Source organism: Oncorhynchus mykiss, chromosome 18 (assembly GCF_057628025.1).
Source record: "Oncorhynchus mykiss isolate SJ-2025 chromosome 18, ASM5762802v1, whole genome shotgun sequence".
NCBI lineage: Eukaryota > Metazoa > Chordata > Actinopteri > Salmoniformes > Salmonidae > Oncorhynchus > Oncorhynchus mykiss.
In genome coordinates, this window is record NC_143039.1 from 13,043,427 (window position 1) to 13,059,025 (window position 15,599).

The following is a 15,599-nucleotide window of genomic DNA, read 5'->3' on the forward strand; positions in this document are numbered from 1 at the left end:
TCCTCCCTACTGCCTCTGATCTGGCGGACTCACTAAACAGAGAACATCTCTGGTCCCCTCTACTGCCTCTGATCTGGTGGACTCTCTAAACAGAGAACATCTCTGGTCCTCCCTACTGCCTCTGATCTGGCAGACTCACTAATCAAGAGAACATCTCTGGTCCTCCCTACTGCCTCTGATCTGGCAGACTCACTAATAAAGAGAACATCTCTGGTCCTCCCTACTGCCTCTGATCTGGCGGACTCTCTAAACAGAGAACATCTCTGGTCATCCCTACTGCCTCTGATCTGGCGGACTCTCTAATCAAGAGAACATCTCTGGTCCTCCCTACTGCCTCTGATCTGGTGGACTCACTAAACAGAGAACATCCCTGGTCCTCCCTACTGCCTCTGATCTGGTGGACTCATTAAACAGAACATCCCTGGTCATCCCTACTGCCTCTGATCTGGTGGACTCTCTAAACAGAGAACATCCCTGGTCCTCCCTACTGCCTCTGATCTGGTGGACTCACTAAACAGATAACATCCCTGGTCATCCCTGCTGCCTCTGATCTGGCGGACTCACTAAACAGATAACATCTCTGGTCCTCCCTACCGCCTCTGATCTGGTGGACTCACTAAACAGATAACATCTCTGGTCCTCCCTACTGCCTCTGATCTGGTGGACTCACTAAACAGAGAACATCTCTGGTCCTCCCTACTGCCTCTGATCTGGTGGACTCACTAAACAGAGAACATCTCTGGTCCTCCCTACTGCCTCTGATCTGGTGGACTCACTAAACAGAGAACATCTCTGGTCCTCCCTACTGCCTCTGATCTGGTGGACTCACTAAACAGAGAACATCTCTGGTCCTCCCTACTGCCTCTGATCTGGTGGACTCACTAAACAGAGAACATCCCTGGTCCTCCCTACTGTCACTGATCTGGTGGACTCTCTAAACAGAGAACATCTCTTGTCATCCCTACTGCCTCTGATCTGGCGGACTCACTTAACACAAATGCTTCGTTTGTAAATTATGTCTGAGTGTTGGAGTGAGCCCCTGGCTATCCGTGTTATAAAAAACAACACAGTTGTGCCATCTGGTTTGCTTAATTTCAGGAATTTGAAATTATTCATACTTTTACTATTGATACTTAAGTATATTTACAAACAAATACTTTTACTCCAGTAGTATTTTAATGGGTGACTTTCACTTTTAATTGAGTCATTTTCTATTAAGGTATCATTACTTTCACTCAGTCTGACAGTAAGGTACATTTTCCACCACTGGATGTATGTCCTCGTGGTTTCCTCCATACCCCAGTCCTCCCATCAGCATGAAACAGCAGGAACAGGGATTCATCAGACCAGGCAATACTTTTCCAATTTTCCAGTGTCCAGTGTTTTCATTCCTTAGCCCACTGCAACCGCAGTTTCTTGATTTTTGCTGAAAGCTAAATGGGGATCCATAATAAATACACAACAACTACATTACTAACGATCATAGCTTTCACCTGGGTTCACCTGGTCAGTCTATGTCATGGAAAGAACAGGTGTCCTTAATGTTTTGTACACTCAGTGTATGTTGTGTCTACTAGCTCATTCCCACAGAAAACTGCAGAGTGAAGCAGTACCACCCAGTCAACCACTCCATTGTGAGACGCCTCACAGAGGATATTCAACCTTAAGGGCAAATCCAAGGTCAGATCAATATCTTTACAGTAGAAGCTAACAAAACTCACCAAAACCGACAAGGTGCACACTGATCAGTAAAGTAAAGAGAGGCTAACATTCTATAAACGCCCCCTTTCCTCTGCACACTTCTCTCACAGTGAGAAACAATAGGATTACAATAGAGTGTTCTACACTTTCTTTATTTGAGCCAATTCAACGTTGCCAATTACTTAATGAGATGAGAATTAAGTGGCGTGATTAATCTTAGCTGGTCTGAGAGAACTGATGAGGCTTCTCTCCTTTATGTATACATTGGTGTCTTTTTAAATGGCCCAGTCTGTAGAATATATTATCACAGTCAGTGAAGTGATAAGGCTTCTCTTAAGTGTGTATCTGTTGGTGTGTTTTTACATTGCCCAGGCTTCTCTCCTGTGTGTGTTCTCTGATGAACTTTTAGCCCAGTTGATGTTGTGAAGCATTTAACAAAATCAGAGCAAGAGTCAGGCTTCTCTCCTGTGTGTTCTTTGATTAACTTTTAGCTCAGCTGTTGTTTTAAAACATTTTCTAGTCAGATCAGTGGTAAGGCCTATTTCCTTTATGTTTACGTTGGTGTCTTCTTAACTGGCCCATTCGAGAGAGACCCTTTCCACAGTCAGAGCAGGAGTAAGGCTTCTCTCCTGTGTGTGTTCTCTGATGAACTTTTAGCCCAGTTGATGTTGTGAAGAATTTTACACAATCAGAGCAGGAGTAAGGCTTCTCTCCTGTGTGTTTTCTCTGATGAACTTTTAGCCCAGTTGATGTTGTGAAGCATTTTTCACAATCAGAGCAAGAGTAAGGCTTCTCTCCTGTGTGTGTTCTCTGATGAACTTTTAGCTCAGTTGATGTTGTGAAGCATTTTACACAGTCAGAGCAGGAATAAGGCTTCTCTCCCGTATGTACATGTCGGTGTCTTTTTAAGTGACCCAGTACAGAGAAACTCTTTCCACATTCAGAGCAGGAGTAAGGCTTCTCTCCTGTGTGTATATGTGTATGTCGTTTTAAGTGGCTCAGTAGAGAGAAACTCGTTCCACAGTCAGAGCAGGAGTATGGCTTTTCTCCTGTGTGTATATGTGCATGTCGTTTTAAGTGGCTCAGTAGAGAGAAACTCACAGCACAGTCAGAGCAGAAGTAAGGCTTCTCTCCTGTATGGGTTCTCTTATGAACTTTTAGCCTAGATGATGTTGTGAAGCATTTTACACAATCAGAGCAGGAGTAAGGCTTCTCTCCTGTATGTGTTCTCTGATGAACTTTTAGCCCAGTTGATGTTGTGAAGCATTTAACACATTCGGAGCAGGAGTAAGGCTTCTCACCTGTATGTATACGTTCATGTGCTTTCAAGTGTTCCAGTACAGAGAAACTCTTTCCACAGTCAGAGCAGGAGTAAGGCTTCTCTCCCGTGTGTATACGTTCATGGTGTTTTAAGGTGCCTAGTTGAGAGAAACTCTTTCCACAATCAGAGCAGGAGTAAGGCTTCTCTCCTGTGTGTGTTCTCTGGTGAACTTTTAGCTCAGTTGATGTTGTGAAGCATTTTACACAGTCAGAGCAGGAATACGGCTTCTCTCCTGTAAGCACTCTCTGATGAACTGTCAGAGCCTTTGATGTTGTGAAATTCTTCCTACTGTCAGTACAGGAATACCGATTCTCTATTGTGTGTATTTTTAGGTGTATTTTTAGCTTTGATAGAAATGGGAAAATCTCCTCACAATGTGGGCAGTGGTGAGACCTCTTAGCTCTGTGATCTTCCTGCTGTTGCTCTCTGGATGTAGAGAATGTCTCAACGTGGTCTCCTGTATGAACAACATCAGAAGAACCAGTCAGTTGATGTGATATACATGTCAATCACATGTATTTATGTAGCCCTTATTACATCAGAAGTTGTCACAAAGATCTTTACAGTAACCCAGCCTCAATCCCCAAAGAGCAAGCAATGCAGATGTAGATGCAAAGTGGTCACACAAAAAACTCCCTAGCAAGCAGGAACCTAGGAAGAAACGTAGAGAGGAACCATGCTAAAAGAGGTGGCCAGTCCTCTTCTGCTGTACCAGGTGACATATTTATTCATATCAATAGGCTGTACAAAACAAAAGAGAATAAAACCTTTCTTAAAGTCGTTAAAATTATGAGTCACATCATCTTCCACTCACTATCACAAGGGTTAGTAACAAGGCTGTATCACATGATTGGAAGTCCCATAGGGCGGTGCACAATTGGCCCAGCATCGTCCGGGTTTGGCAGGATGTAGGATGTCAATGTAAATAATAAATAAATGTACATTTAAAAAATTAAAATAAATTCAATCATAGAACTTTAAAAACACCAGCAGTTTGTCTACTTCACTTCTTCAGTCTCCTCTCTGATCACTCCAGATAGCCCAGTGAATAAAACAAATGCTGGCAATACTGGTGTTAAACCATGCAAGTCTCAGTAGCATGAAATAACATCTACCTTCTCATTGAAACAGTTCATCGTGAAACAGTTCTACTGCACATTTTCAAGCACAGTGGGAAGTTGGAATGAATAACAAACTTGGATAGATAGAACCTGTTCTTACCATGAGAAACACATTTCCCAATCTTCTCCTCCTCTTCTTCATCTTTAATGTTGACATTCAGCTCCAGCGTTTGACTGCAGTCTTCCAGCTTCACTGATGTCATCTCTGGATCCTGCAGCGCAAACTGGGCTCCACTGTCACAATCAGGACCCAGTGACTGTAGGTTTGGACTCAGTGTGGAAGGAGAGGGGCAGGCTGGGTTTGTCCTCACTATTGATGTTACCGGCCTCAGACTTAATTCTAGTCGTCCTGAGGTAACAATGTGAAACAGACACAAAAAGTTCATTGTCTTGACATTTCTGGCTCTTTTTCTCTATTAAAATATATTATATTTCTTCTTGTTCAATTATCAAATTCAGTGCCTTACTTGGACTGAAATAGGTGTATGTACTCATTATGGGTGCCAGTACTGTTATTATTTAGATACACAATACTGTTGAGCTATTTTTCTATAAGAGGAACATGAGCTGAAGCAGTAGAACATTGAGGTGCTGGTCCTCAGCTCCAGTGAGCTCCTGTCCATCTCATTTCAATAGATCAGGTAGGTAAGCATTGACAACAAAACATGAATAAATTCAAAATTAGACAAAAGTACACGCTACACAACGTAACTAAACTTAACCTATAGTAGATTTCTTGAATTTACATAATTTAATGAATGACTCAAAACAGTTTTCTGTTCCCAAAACTAAAATCTGTTATGAACAGAGTGGACTAATATTTGTAGACATTACCCTTTGCAGAAGTTTTTTTTAAATTGCATTGTTTGGAAGGAATGCAAAGGTGAATTGAGTTATTGCACACGAGCACTTCAGAGCTCGAGAAATGTGCAGATGTGTCCTAGAAATCAGGTGCAGTCCATGAGGAGGAGATACACTGCAGTACTTAATGCAGCTGGTGGCCACTTTTGATTTTGACCCCCCCCCCCCCCCCCCCCTTTATTCAGGGACACATTATTCAATTTCTGTTAATCACGTCTGTGGAACTTGTTCACTTTATGTCTCAGTTGTTGAATCTTATGTTCATACAAATATGTACACATGTTAAGTTTGCTGAAAATAAATGCCTGCCCATACCATAACCCCACCGCCACCATGGGGCACTCTGTTCACAAAGTTGACATCAACGTTAACTTGTTATTTATTTGTCTGGTTGGTATATGTTTTTGTCTGTCTTTGTGTTGGGGGGGGGGGGGGGGGGGGGAATAAAACAAATCAATTGTAGTTCTGTAATTGTTGATTGTCCTACTAGGAACAAATAAAATACACATTTAAAGAATGATTGATGGAAGCCACTGTGTTCTTGGGGACCTTCAACACTTCAAGGGGCTCCTGAGTGGCGCAGCGGTCTAAGGCACTGAATCTCAGTGCTAGAGACTTCACTACAAACCCTGGTTTGATTCTCGGCTGTATCACAACCGGCTGTGATTGGGAGTCCCATAGGGCGGCGCACAATTGGCCCAGCGTAGTCCGGACCGTTATTGTAAAAAATAATTTGTTCTTAAACGACTTGCCTAGTTAAATAAAGGTTACGGGGACACACACCAAAAAGTTATTTTGTTGACATTTACATATGTCCCCATTACCAGTACAACATAATCAAAACCTAGTTATTTCACTTACTTGCTGTGCTGTTTCGTTCATTTGTTCAGTCGTTTCATTCTCAACCAGGATTTCTATGGAACGCCGTTTGGGTCTTTGCGTGTCGAAAAATATACATGTCAAATAACACTTTTTGACGTGTCAAATAAGCTTGTTGACCAATCAGGACCTGAATATGACTTCCCGTCACATATTCATTTTACACGTTTACGTAGTTATTACACATTGATTACACTCTCACTTGTATTTCATATGTCAACGATTCATCACTACATATGCTATGATGCTAGTTGTCTCGTACACCTACAGTGCTGGTCATTAAAAAAAAGCTAATGGATGCAAACAATGTTCTTCCCCAAAAACATAGCAAACCGACATAATCTGTTTCAGTTGCTAGCCACAATAGTGGACTTTGGCATAATTCTACTATTTGTATTCATTGGCATCACTGTAAATGACATACTTTTATTTTGAAGACCAACGGCAAATTCCACTTTTGTGCCTAATCCTTATTGTGGCTAGCTTCACAACACATAACCCGGTCCAGTCGAGCCTCACTAGCCAGATGAAGCTAGTTGGCTGCTTATAACGGAAACTTTCGGCAACAGGGTTAAGTAGCTGGCTAGCTATTTATTTTCATGAACTGAAGTTCATTTTCAATAGGCGAACATCAAGTGGCAACCTAGCTAATACTTACAATGATTCCTAAATCATTGCTAAGAATAATTAAAATGACTGCAGTTTCTACTGGTCATTGGCTGGTTGTATTTGTGCTAGCTAAGGTACCAGGCTAAAGCTAGCTACCCCAAAAGTTGCGTTCGAACAAATGATGCTTTATTACCAACGTGGTATTGTAAATACATAGTTCGTGACCGGTGTTTGCTTGTTTGCAGACCTTTTTTTGTACAGCTTTGACAGTGCAACTGTGTCTTTTTTGACACGCAAAGACCCAAAAGGCGTTCCATAGTATGTATGTCGTGAAGCTAATAGCAGTGACAATATTACTGTGTAACTCCGGTAGGGCAACATCGGAAAATTAGCGCACTTGGTTGTGTTGACCGGTGCTTGACCAGTCGGCGAAAGCCAACATCACCCACCGCAGATAACGGTTGATTGTCAAGGGCAATGAATACCATTATATTGGCTTTAATGGATTTCGCCTTTGTTTCACTGAAATGTCCTTACTCTTTCAAATGACTGCTCGATCCACACAGCAGACATGGTGGGCTAAGTTAGGAATGCTGTGTTGTAGCGCAAAATTTCACGTGAGTTCATTACGTCCTGTACCTACGTTATATAGGTTGGAGGCAGGGCTTTCTCCTATAGATCTCTATTTTTGTGGAATGGTCTGCCTACCCATGTGAGAGACTTGCAGACTCGGTCTCAACCTTTAAGTCTTTACTGAAGACTCATCTCTTCAGTAGGTCATATGAATGAGTGTAGTCTGGCCCAGGACTGTGAAGGTGAACCGCCCTTGCTGTCTCTGCCTGGCCGGTTTCCCTCTCTCCACAGGGATTCTCTGCCTCTAACCTCTAACTCTAATTACAGGGGCTGAGTCACTGGCTTACTGGTGCTCTTCCATGCCATCCTTAGGAGGGGTGCATTACTTGAGTGTGTTGAGTCGCTGATGTGGTCTTCCTGTCTGGGTTGGCGTCCCCCCTTGGGTTGTGCCGTGGCGGAGATCTTTGTGAGCTATACTCGACCTTGTCTCAGGATGGTAAGTTGGTGGTTGATATCCCTCTAGGGGTGTGGGGGCTGTGCTTTCGGCAATGTGGGTGGTTATATCCTGCCTGTTTGGCCCTGTCCGGGGGTATCATCGGGTGGGGCCACAGTGTCTCCTGACCCCTCCTGTCTCAGCCTCCAGTATTTATGCTGCAGTAGTTTATGTGTCGGGGGCTAGGGTCAGTCTGTTATATCTAGAGTGTTTCTCCTGTCTTATCCGGTGTCCTGTGTGAACTTAAGTATGCTCTCTCTAATTCCCTCTTTCTTTCTCTCTCTCGGAGGACCTGAGCCCTAGGACCATGCCTCGGAAATACCTGGCATGATGACTTCTTGCTGTCCCCAGTCCACCTGGCCGTGCTGCTGCTCCAGTTTAGTTTCAACTGTTCAACTGCCTGCGGTTCAACTGCGGCTATGGAACCCTGACCTGTTCACCGGACATGCTACCGGTCCCAGACCTGCTGTTTCCAACTCTCTAGAGACAACAGGAGCAGTAGAGATACTTTCAATTATCGGCTATGAAAAGCCAACTGACATTTAGTCCTGAGGTGCTGACTTGTTGCACCCTCGACAACTACTGTGATTATTATTATTTGACCATGCTGGTCATTTATGAACATTTGAACATCTTGGCCATGTTCTGTTATAATCTCCACCCGGCACAGCCAGAAGAGGACTGGCCACCCCTCATAGCCTGGTTCCTCTCGAGGTATCTTCCTTGGTAATGGCCTTTCTAGGGAGTTTTCCCTAGCCACCGTGCTTCTACACCTGCATTGCTTGCTGTTTGGGGTTTTAGGCTGAGTTTCTGTACAGTACTTTGATATATTAGCTGATGTAAGGAGGGCTATATAAATACATTTGTATGCACGTGTAACAGTATAACTTTAGACCGTCCCCTCGCCCATACCCGGGCGCGAACCAGGGACCCTCTGCACACATCAACAACTGACACCCACGAAGCATCGTTACCCATCGCTCCACAAAAGCGATGGGTTCCCCTTGCAGAGCAAGGAGAGAGCAAGTGACGTCACCGATTGAAACGCTATTTAGCGCGCACCGCTAACTAAGCTAGCCGTTTCACATCCGTTACACGTTACACACGTCAGCTTTGACATCGGTTTTGCACATCGGCGTTAAACTACACATCCGATATGTTCACCGATATATCATGCATCCCTAGGCAGTAGCATGAAATAACATCTACCTTCTCATAGAAACAGTTCATCATGAAACAGTTCTACAGCAACCTTTCATGCACAGTGGGAAGTTGGAATGAAAAACACAAACGTAGAACCTGCTCTTACCATGAGAAACAGATTTCCCAATCTTCTCCTCCTCTTCTTCATCTTTAATGTTGGCATTCAGTTCCAGTGTTTGACTGCAGTCTTCCAGCTTCACTGATGCCATCTCTGGATCCTGCAGTGCAAAATGGGCTCCACTGTCACAATCAGGACCCAGTGACTGTAGGTTTGGACTCAGTGTGGAAGGAGAGAGTGTCGTGGAAATATTCAGTCAATGTCTTTCCAGCCTTGGCACAAACTTTGTTTATACAGTTTTCCTCCTTACCTCACACACATATAAACTCCTCTTTATGTTAATGTTTCATCCCGCTGGCATTTACCCACCCTTATCTTATTGCCTTGCACTAATTTTAGCTTGGTTTCACATTAGGGCATAGATTCCATTTGTGGCGTAACCATAGCAACAGTAAATATTAGGCCATAGCATTGGTACAAAAATAAACAGACACGCCCACTCCCAAGACAGGTGCATGTAGGGCATTTGTGGTGTAACCATAGCAACAGTAAATATTAGGCCATAGCAATGGTACAAAAATAAACAGACATGCCCACTCCCAAGACAGGTGCATGTTTAATGGTGCCTAATGACCTAGACACATATAGAGTGCACTTATTCTGCTGACTACTCTAAGATGTATAATGTGCACACATTTACTGGAAAATTCCCAATAAGAGGCAGGCTGGGGTCTGTCCTCACTGTTGATGTTACCAGCCCCAGACTTAATCTGAGTCGGCCTGTAGTAATAAAGAGAAACGAACACAAAAGTTACTCTTGACAGTTCTGGCACTTTCTTTATTCTTTAAAAATATTGTTTATATTTAGGTGCAGGAGCTCCACAACACAGTTAAGCTAATATTCTATAAGAGGAACATGAGCTCAAACAGTAGAAATTTGAGGTGACGGTACTCAGCTCCAGTGAGCTCCTGTCCAAGTCAAGAACTGATCTCATTTCAATAGATCTGGTAACTAAGCATTGACAAAACATTAATTAATTCACACTAGACAAAGTATACACTTTATATTAGGCTACACAACTGTTAATGCACTTAATCTATAGTAGATTTCCTGAATTCACATAAATGCATAAATTACAACAACAAAAACATTTAGTACAAGGTATGTTTTAGGCAGCACTATGTACTATTTTCCTGAATAACCTTGTCTTCACTGTATTATTAAAATCAAAAACCAATAGCATTTCCATTCACACCATAGTAACATTTACAGATAGACAGAAACAACTGAATGTCTCTGAATATTAGTACACATGTAGAAAACTGATAATCATTACATTTAGCTTCAAAACAGTAGTGCAACCGTGAAATTCTCTGCTCCACCCTCAGTGCCGACACTGAAGTGTGTTGACGCAGACCTGATAGGAGCCGCCATTTTACACAAAACCAAAAACGACATGTAAAACGAACCCAGAAATCTCAAAGAAATGTATCCTTTATGAAATTACCTTGACGAAATGATATACATCCACTCAGACTAACACAAACTATCTAACTATGGCCTTTTTTTGCCTTTACCTCCCTTCTCACCTCATTTGCTCACATCCTATATAGACTTGTTTATACTGTATTATTGACTGTATGTTTGTTTTACTCCATGTGTAACTCTGTGTCGTTGTATGTGTCGAACTGCTTTGCTTTATCTTGGCCAGGTCGCAATTGTAAATGAGAACTTGTTCTCAACTAGCCTACCTGGTTAAATAAAGGTGTTCTCAACAAGCCTACCTGGTTAAATAAAGGTGTTCTCAACTAGCCTACCTGGTTAAATAAAGGTGTTCTCAACTTGCCTATTTAACCTGGTTAAATAAAGGTGAAATAAATAAACTTGTAAAAAAGTGATCAAGTTCACTCACGCGGTTTGACCCAAAAATAGCACAAAAAAAACTTTAACAAACGTGATAATACCTTGACGTATTTGTTACCTAGCATGTTATGACATGTTCTTTCGATCTTAAAACGTGCTATTACATACCAGTAGTAATATATTTGAAACGGAAACAGAAGTTTCGTCTCGACTGCACAATTCTGGCGTATCCTGAAGAATGATGCGCGCATGCGCGGAGCTTCCTGAAAAAAAGCCAACAACTAATCAAATCAAATCAAATCAAATTTGATTAATTTCACCCTGGCTCTGCCATGTCTTGCAGAGTATTCTTAAAATATTCAGACCCCTTTTTTTACACATTTTGTTACTTTACAGCCTTATTCTAAAATTGATAAAATATGCAGACAATACCCCATAATGACAAAGCGAAAACAGGTTTTTGGACCTTTTTCCAAATGTATAAAAAATATAAAACAGAAATACCTTATGTACATAATTATTCAGACACTTTGCTATGAGACTCGAAATTGAACTCAGGTGCATCCTGTTCCATTGATCATCCTTGAGATCATTCTACAACTTGATTGGAGTCCACCTGTGGTAAATTCAATTCCTTGGACAAAAACCAAGACATGAGGTCGAATGAATTGTCCGTATAGACCCCCAGAGACAGGATTGTGTCAGCGCAGATCTGGGGAAGTGTGCCAAAACATTTCTGCAGCATTGAAGGTCCCCAGTAACACAGTGGCTTCCATCATTCTTAAAGAAGTTTAGAACCACCAAGATTCTTCCTAGAGCTGGCCACTCGGCCAAACTCAGCAATCGGGGGAGAAGGGCCTTGGTCAGGGAGGTGACCAAGAACCCGATTGTCAGTCTGACAGAGCTCCAGAGTTCCTCTTGAGATGGGAGACCCTTCCAGAAGGACAACCATCGCTGCAGCACTCCACCATTCAGGCCTTTATGGTAGAGTGGCCAGACGGAAGCCACTCCACAGTAAATGGTCACATCACAGTACGCTTGGAGTTTGCCAAAAGGCACCTAAAGGACAAGATTCTCTGGTCTGATGAAACCAAGATTAAACTCTATGGCCTGAATGCTGTGGGGATGTTTTTCAGTGGCAGCGACTGGGAGACTGGTCAGGATTGAGGGAAACATCCTCTCAAGCTCTGTTAGGTTAGATGGGGAGTGTCGCTGCACAGTTATTTTCAGGTCTCTCCAGAGTTGTTCAACACCCCCCCCCCCCCCCCCCTATATTTCACATTAGGACCACACCAAATTATTTTCCCAATTTCCTTTGTGTCATCACAACTTTTGGAGATATTTACACCAAATTATTTTGTGGTAAAAAAAATACATATATATTATGGAAAAAAAAGTTGTAGATATATATTAATTAAGTTAGATCTATAATAGTTTTTTAAAACATACAAGTAGGAAAGCCTTAAGATAAATAATAACTTGTTTAGAGAGAAACATTTGGGGAAAAAATTGTAAAGTTGTAATATGGTGGATGAGTGTGTTGGGGGCAACTCGCCCTACTTGGGGGTAACTAACCCCTGGGCTAAATGGTATAGACGTTGTGCAATCTCAATGTACATTCGGGTTCTTTCATAAATTTGCTCGGGCTATCCACACCGATTTCAGAGTTATCTACCCTGATTTTTCTCATCTGAGTGTACCAGAACGCAGAATAATGAATTTACGAGCGCTCAACACTCGTTGAATATGGCCGGTGTCAGTAAACGCAAAAAAAGCGTCATTAAATTGTTGCCAGCAGCACAGTTACAGTCACCAACGCTCTGGATAACATGAAAACTGCTTAACTAGCTCTGCTAGGGCGAGTCAAATGGTCAGAGTGGTCTCATTTGAGTCTGGAAGTAGCTAGCAAGCTAGCCAATGTTAGTTTGGGTGTTTGAATGCTGTTGTAAGGTCAGAGTGCTCAAATCAACCCTATTCCTCAGCCCGAGTGTCTAATGTGCGCTCTGAATTTACAAACGGACAATCTGACAATGCTCTGAATTTTGGAGCACACTCTGGCACTCCAGATTGAATTTAAGAACACACCCAGGCACTCCAGGTTGAATTTAAGAACACACCCAGGCACTCCAGATTGAATTTAAGAACACACCCAGGCACTCCAGGTTGAATTTAAGAACACACCCAGGCACTCCAGATTGAATTTAAGAACACACCCAGGCACTCCAGATTGAATTTAAGAACACACCCAGGCACTCCAGGTTGAATTTAAGAACACACCCAGGCCCTCCAGGTTGAATTTAAGAACACACCCAGGCACTCCAGATTGAATTTAAGAACACACCCAGGCACTCCAGGTTGAATTTAAGAACACACCCAGGCCCTCCAGGTTGAATTTAAGAACACACCCAGGCCCTCCAGGTTGAATTTAAGAACACACCCAGGCACTCCAGATTGAATTTAAGAGCACACCCTGGCACTCCAGGTTGAATTTAAGAACACACCCAGGCACTCCAGATTTAATTTAAGAACACACCCAAAGTCGTAAAATGTCTAACTAGTAATTTGTTACGCTATAACTAGCTAGACATGTGAAGAGCTAGTACGCTCAACTGAGAGCATACTGTTCATTTACAGTATACTAAAATGAACTAATAGTATGTAGCATACACTCATTAAGTATGTAGTATACAGTATGTTAGTATTCGAACACAGTTAATGACACAGTTAGTACTAGTTTATTCTAACTTGCTGGCTAGCAACTTCACTAGCAGTAAATGCTAGCTCGTCAGCAAAAGCTGCTAGGAGTGCTAGTTAACAACCTTCCTTCCAGATCGTCTGAGGTAAAATACATTAAAAAGATACCGTAGCTTAATTGCAGTTGTAAATGTTTGCACTAGTGACTGACCGCTTTAGAGTTAACGTTACTTCATAGCCTTGTAGATATTTTACACAGCATTTTATGTCATGTAGCTAGATAGCTAGCTAAGCGTTTGAGAGAGCTTTTAAATTGGCATCTCTCCCCCTATTTCAGTAGGGACTAGATTAGGTCTGAGCAGTGCAGGAGGTGGGCTCATGAGTGCTCCAATTTTACTGGGGATCGCTTTATTTTTGACCTTTATACAAATTAGAATTGTGCAATAGCAGAGCATAAGAGAGTCGCCACATCAATGTTACACTGAATTAATTAGTTACGTTATTGTTGTAAAATGTTGTATTCCAGTGTTCTTTAACGTTCTTTTACATTCCAATTTGTTTCATGAATTTAAAACAACTATTAAAAACCTTTTGCTCCTGAATGTCTTTTTAAAGACTGCTGGGATTTTAAATATTCAAATAATATTTAGTGCAATTGTACATCATGGATTGTATGGAAAAGGATCCACAAATAAAGTACAATGAAAATGAATGTGCAGGTAGTGCTGATATTAATGGTGACATGTGCAACACCATTTCCACCCCCACATATTTTATTAAAATAATTAAAAGAAGACAACTAGACTTAGCTTTGAAGTATTACTTACCAAATAATTTCTAAATAAAACTAGATTAACACACCTGTGTGAAACCCTATGCCATAATCTTCTACCAGGGTAACTGTAGCCATTAATTTCCCTTTACAGTTTACTCACCTAAGCGTGACCTTAATCTACATACCATTTTTTCCCCCAAACGTTGCTTTTTTTATGTCAGCAATTCCCCCATTGTACCCTTACTTGTGACAATGTAGGACTACTGAAATCATTTGTAACACATCATTTTTTCACATCAGTTTGTCTAAGGTGCAAGCATGCTTCCCATTCGAAAGAGTTTGGAAGAATTATGTGCATATATTATGATGCCATTTTGTGACCTATGTTTGTAAACACAGAAAGGGGTCTATGGCGTCTCAAAGTGGACATACAGCTGCCGACTTTTTTCTCTTTTTTTAAGCAAAGGTCTTTTAAGGGAGTATGAGAGCACACTCGTTAGGTTCGCCTAGCCTCCTTAAGATAATGTTTATTTATAGCACATGCTTAGAGCAAATCCATCTCTAACTAAATGAAACTCCAATGAAACTCCAATTAAAGGGATAGTTCATTAAAATGACAAATGTACACATTGGTTTCATCACCCTGTATACAATCCCAAATAATGTACACGTCAACAGTGAAGTTCTGAAGATGGAGGACTTTCAGTACAGCCGTGTTCCCCAATCCTGGTCCCAAAGGGGTGTACATGTGTGTTTTTGCCCTCGCACTCACATACCTTATTCAATTCAAAGGCTTGAGTTGCTTAGTTGAATCCAGTGTGTGAGTGTTAGGGGCAAAAAAAAAAAAAAACGCACCTCTTTGGTCCCCTGGACCAGGATTAAGAAACACTGCAGTACAGATCAAAAAGTGTGATGATGCAATTATCATTTTGCTCATTTGCGTATCATTTGCATCATCACACTTTTTCCTCAGTACTGAAAGTGCTCTATCTTGAAAACTTGATTGCTAACAGGAAACATGCAACATTTTTGGCATTGTAATAACAATGGACTAATGAAGGAAATACAAAGATTTCATTTTTTTAAACACCCCTTTCATAGCACCTACCAGTCCATTAAAAGAGTAGTTCACTATTTGAAGGCCTGTATGTAAGATTACTAGGTTTGTATTCAGGGGACTAGGTATGTACTCAAGATTCGATGGTTTGTACTCAGGAGATTAATGTTTGATTTTAGCAGCGCCATTCTTCCACCTTCATGTCATTGTGCTGTGGTTCTTCAATGTTTTCCAGATTTTTTTTGGGAGGGGGGGTTGTTGATTTTTTTTATATATTTTTTACATTTTGAACACTGGCTTCCTAAAATGCTGTGGTGCTGACTAACACAATAGGAAAGGTTGTGGTAGACGTGGGCCATCACAGGAGAGTTCACAGCTCTTTCACTCTGA

The 15,599-nt window shown here is 41.7% G+C and overlaps 1 protein-coding gene and 2 long non-coding RNA genes across 4 annotated transcripts; 1 reads left to right on the forward strand and 2 right to left on the reverse strand.

Moving 5' to 3' along the window:
* Positions 1–1,835: 1,835 nt before the first annotated feature.
* LOC118941028 (uncharacterized) lies at positions 1,836–9,172 on the reverse strand. 2 transcript variants are annotated; one of them, XM_090207070.1, is made up of 3 exons: positions 8,868–9,172; positions 4,244–4,492; positions 1,836–3,479 (listed from the first exon to the last, which is right to left on the reverse strand). In XM_090207070.1, the coding sequence occupies exons 1-3, from the start codon at positions 8,968–8,970 to the stop codon at positions 2,227–2,229; spliced, it is 1,605 nt and encodes a 534-aa protein (XP_090063196.1). In that variant the 5' UTR covers positions 8,971–9,172; the 3' UTR covers positions 1,836–2,226. The 2 variants fall into 2 exon arrangements, with proteins under 2 accessions (XP_090063196.1, XP_090063197.1); XM_090207071.1 differs by lacking the exon at positions 4,244–4,492 and having other exon boundaries at positions 8,868–9,105.
* On the forward strand, positions 6,359–8,437 carry LOC118965197 (uncharacterized). Its single transcript, XR_005052463.2, has 3 exons — positions 6,359–6,453; positions 7,393–7,561; positions 7,848–8,437. It is a non-coding gene; the product is annotated as an uncharacterized LOC118965197 (long non-coding RNA).
* A 459-nt stretch (positions 9,173–9,631) lies between the features above and the next one.
* Positions 9,632–11,178, reverse strand: LOC149975397 (uncharacterized). Its single transcript, XR_016488262.1, has 2 exons — positions 10,638–11,178; positions 9,632–10,571 (listed from the first exon to the last, which is right to left on the reverse strand). It is a non-coding gene; the product is annotated as an uncharacterized LOC149975397 (long non-coding RNA).
* Between the last annotated feature and the right edge of the window lie 4,421 nt (positions 11,179–15,599).

What these genes read in the sequence shown, in the direction of transcription:
- LOC118941028 (XM_090207070.1), bottom strand. Translation starts at nt 8,970, where the DNA reads ATGGCATCAGTGAAGCTGGAAGACTGCAGTCAAACACTGGAACTGAAT. An exon ending in TGGGAAATCTGTTTCTCATG is followed by an intron (nt 4,493 to 8,867) that starts GTAAGAGCAGGT and finishes TTGTTACCTCAG; the next exon opens with GACGACTAGAATTAAGTCTG. An exon ending in TGGGAAATGTGTTTCTCATG is followed by an intron (nt 3,480 to 4,243) that starts GTAAGAACAGGT and finishes TTGTTCATACAG; the next exon opens with GAGACCACGTTGAGACATTC.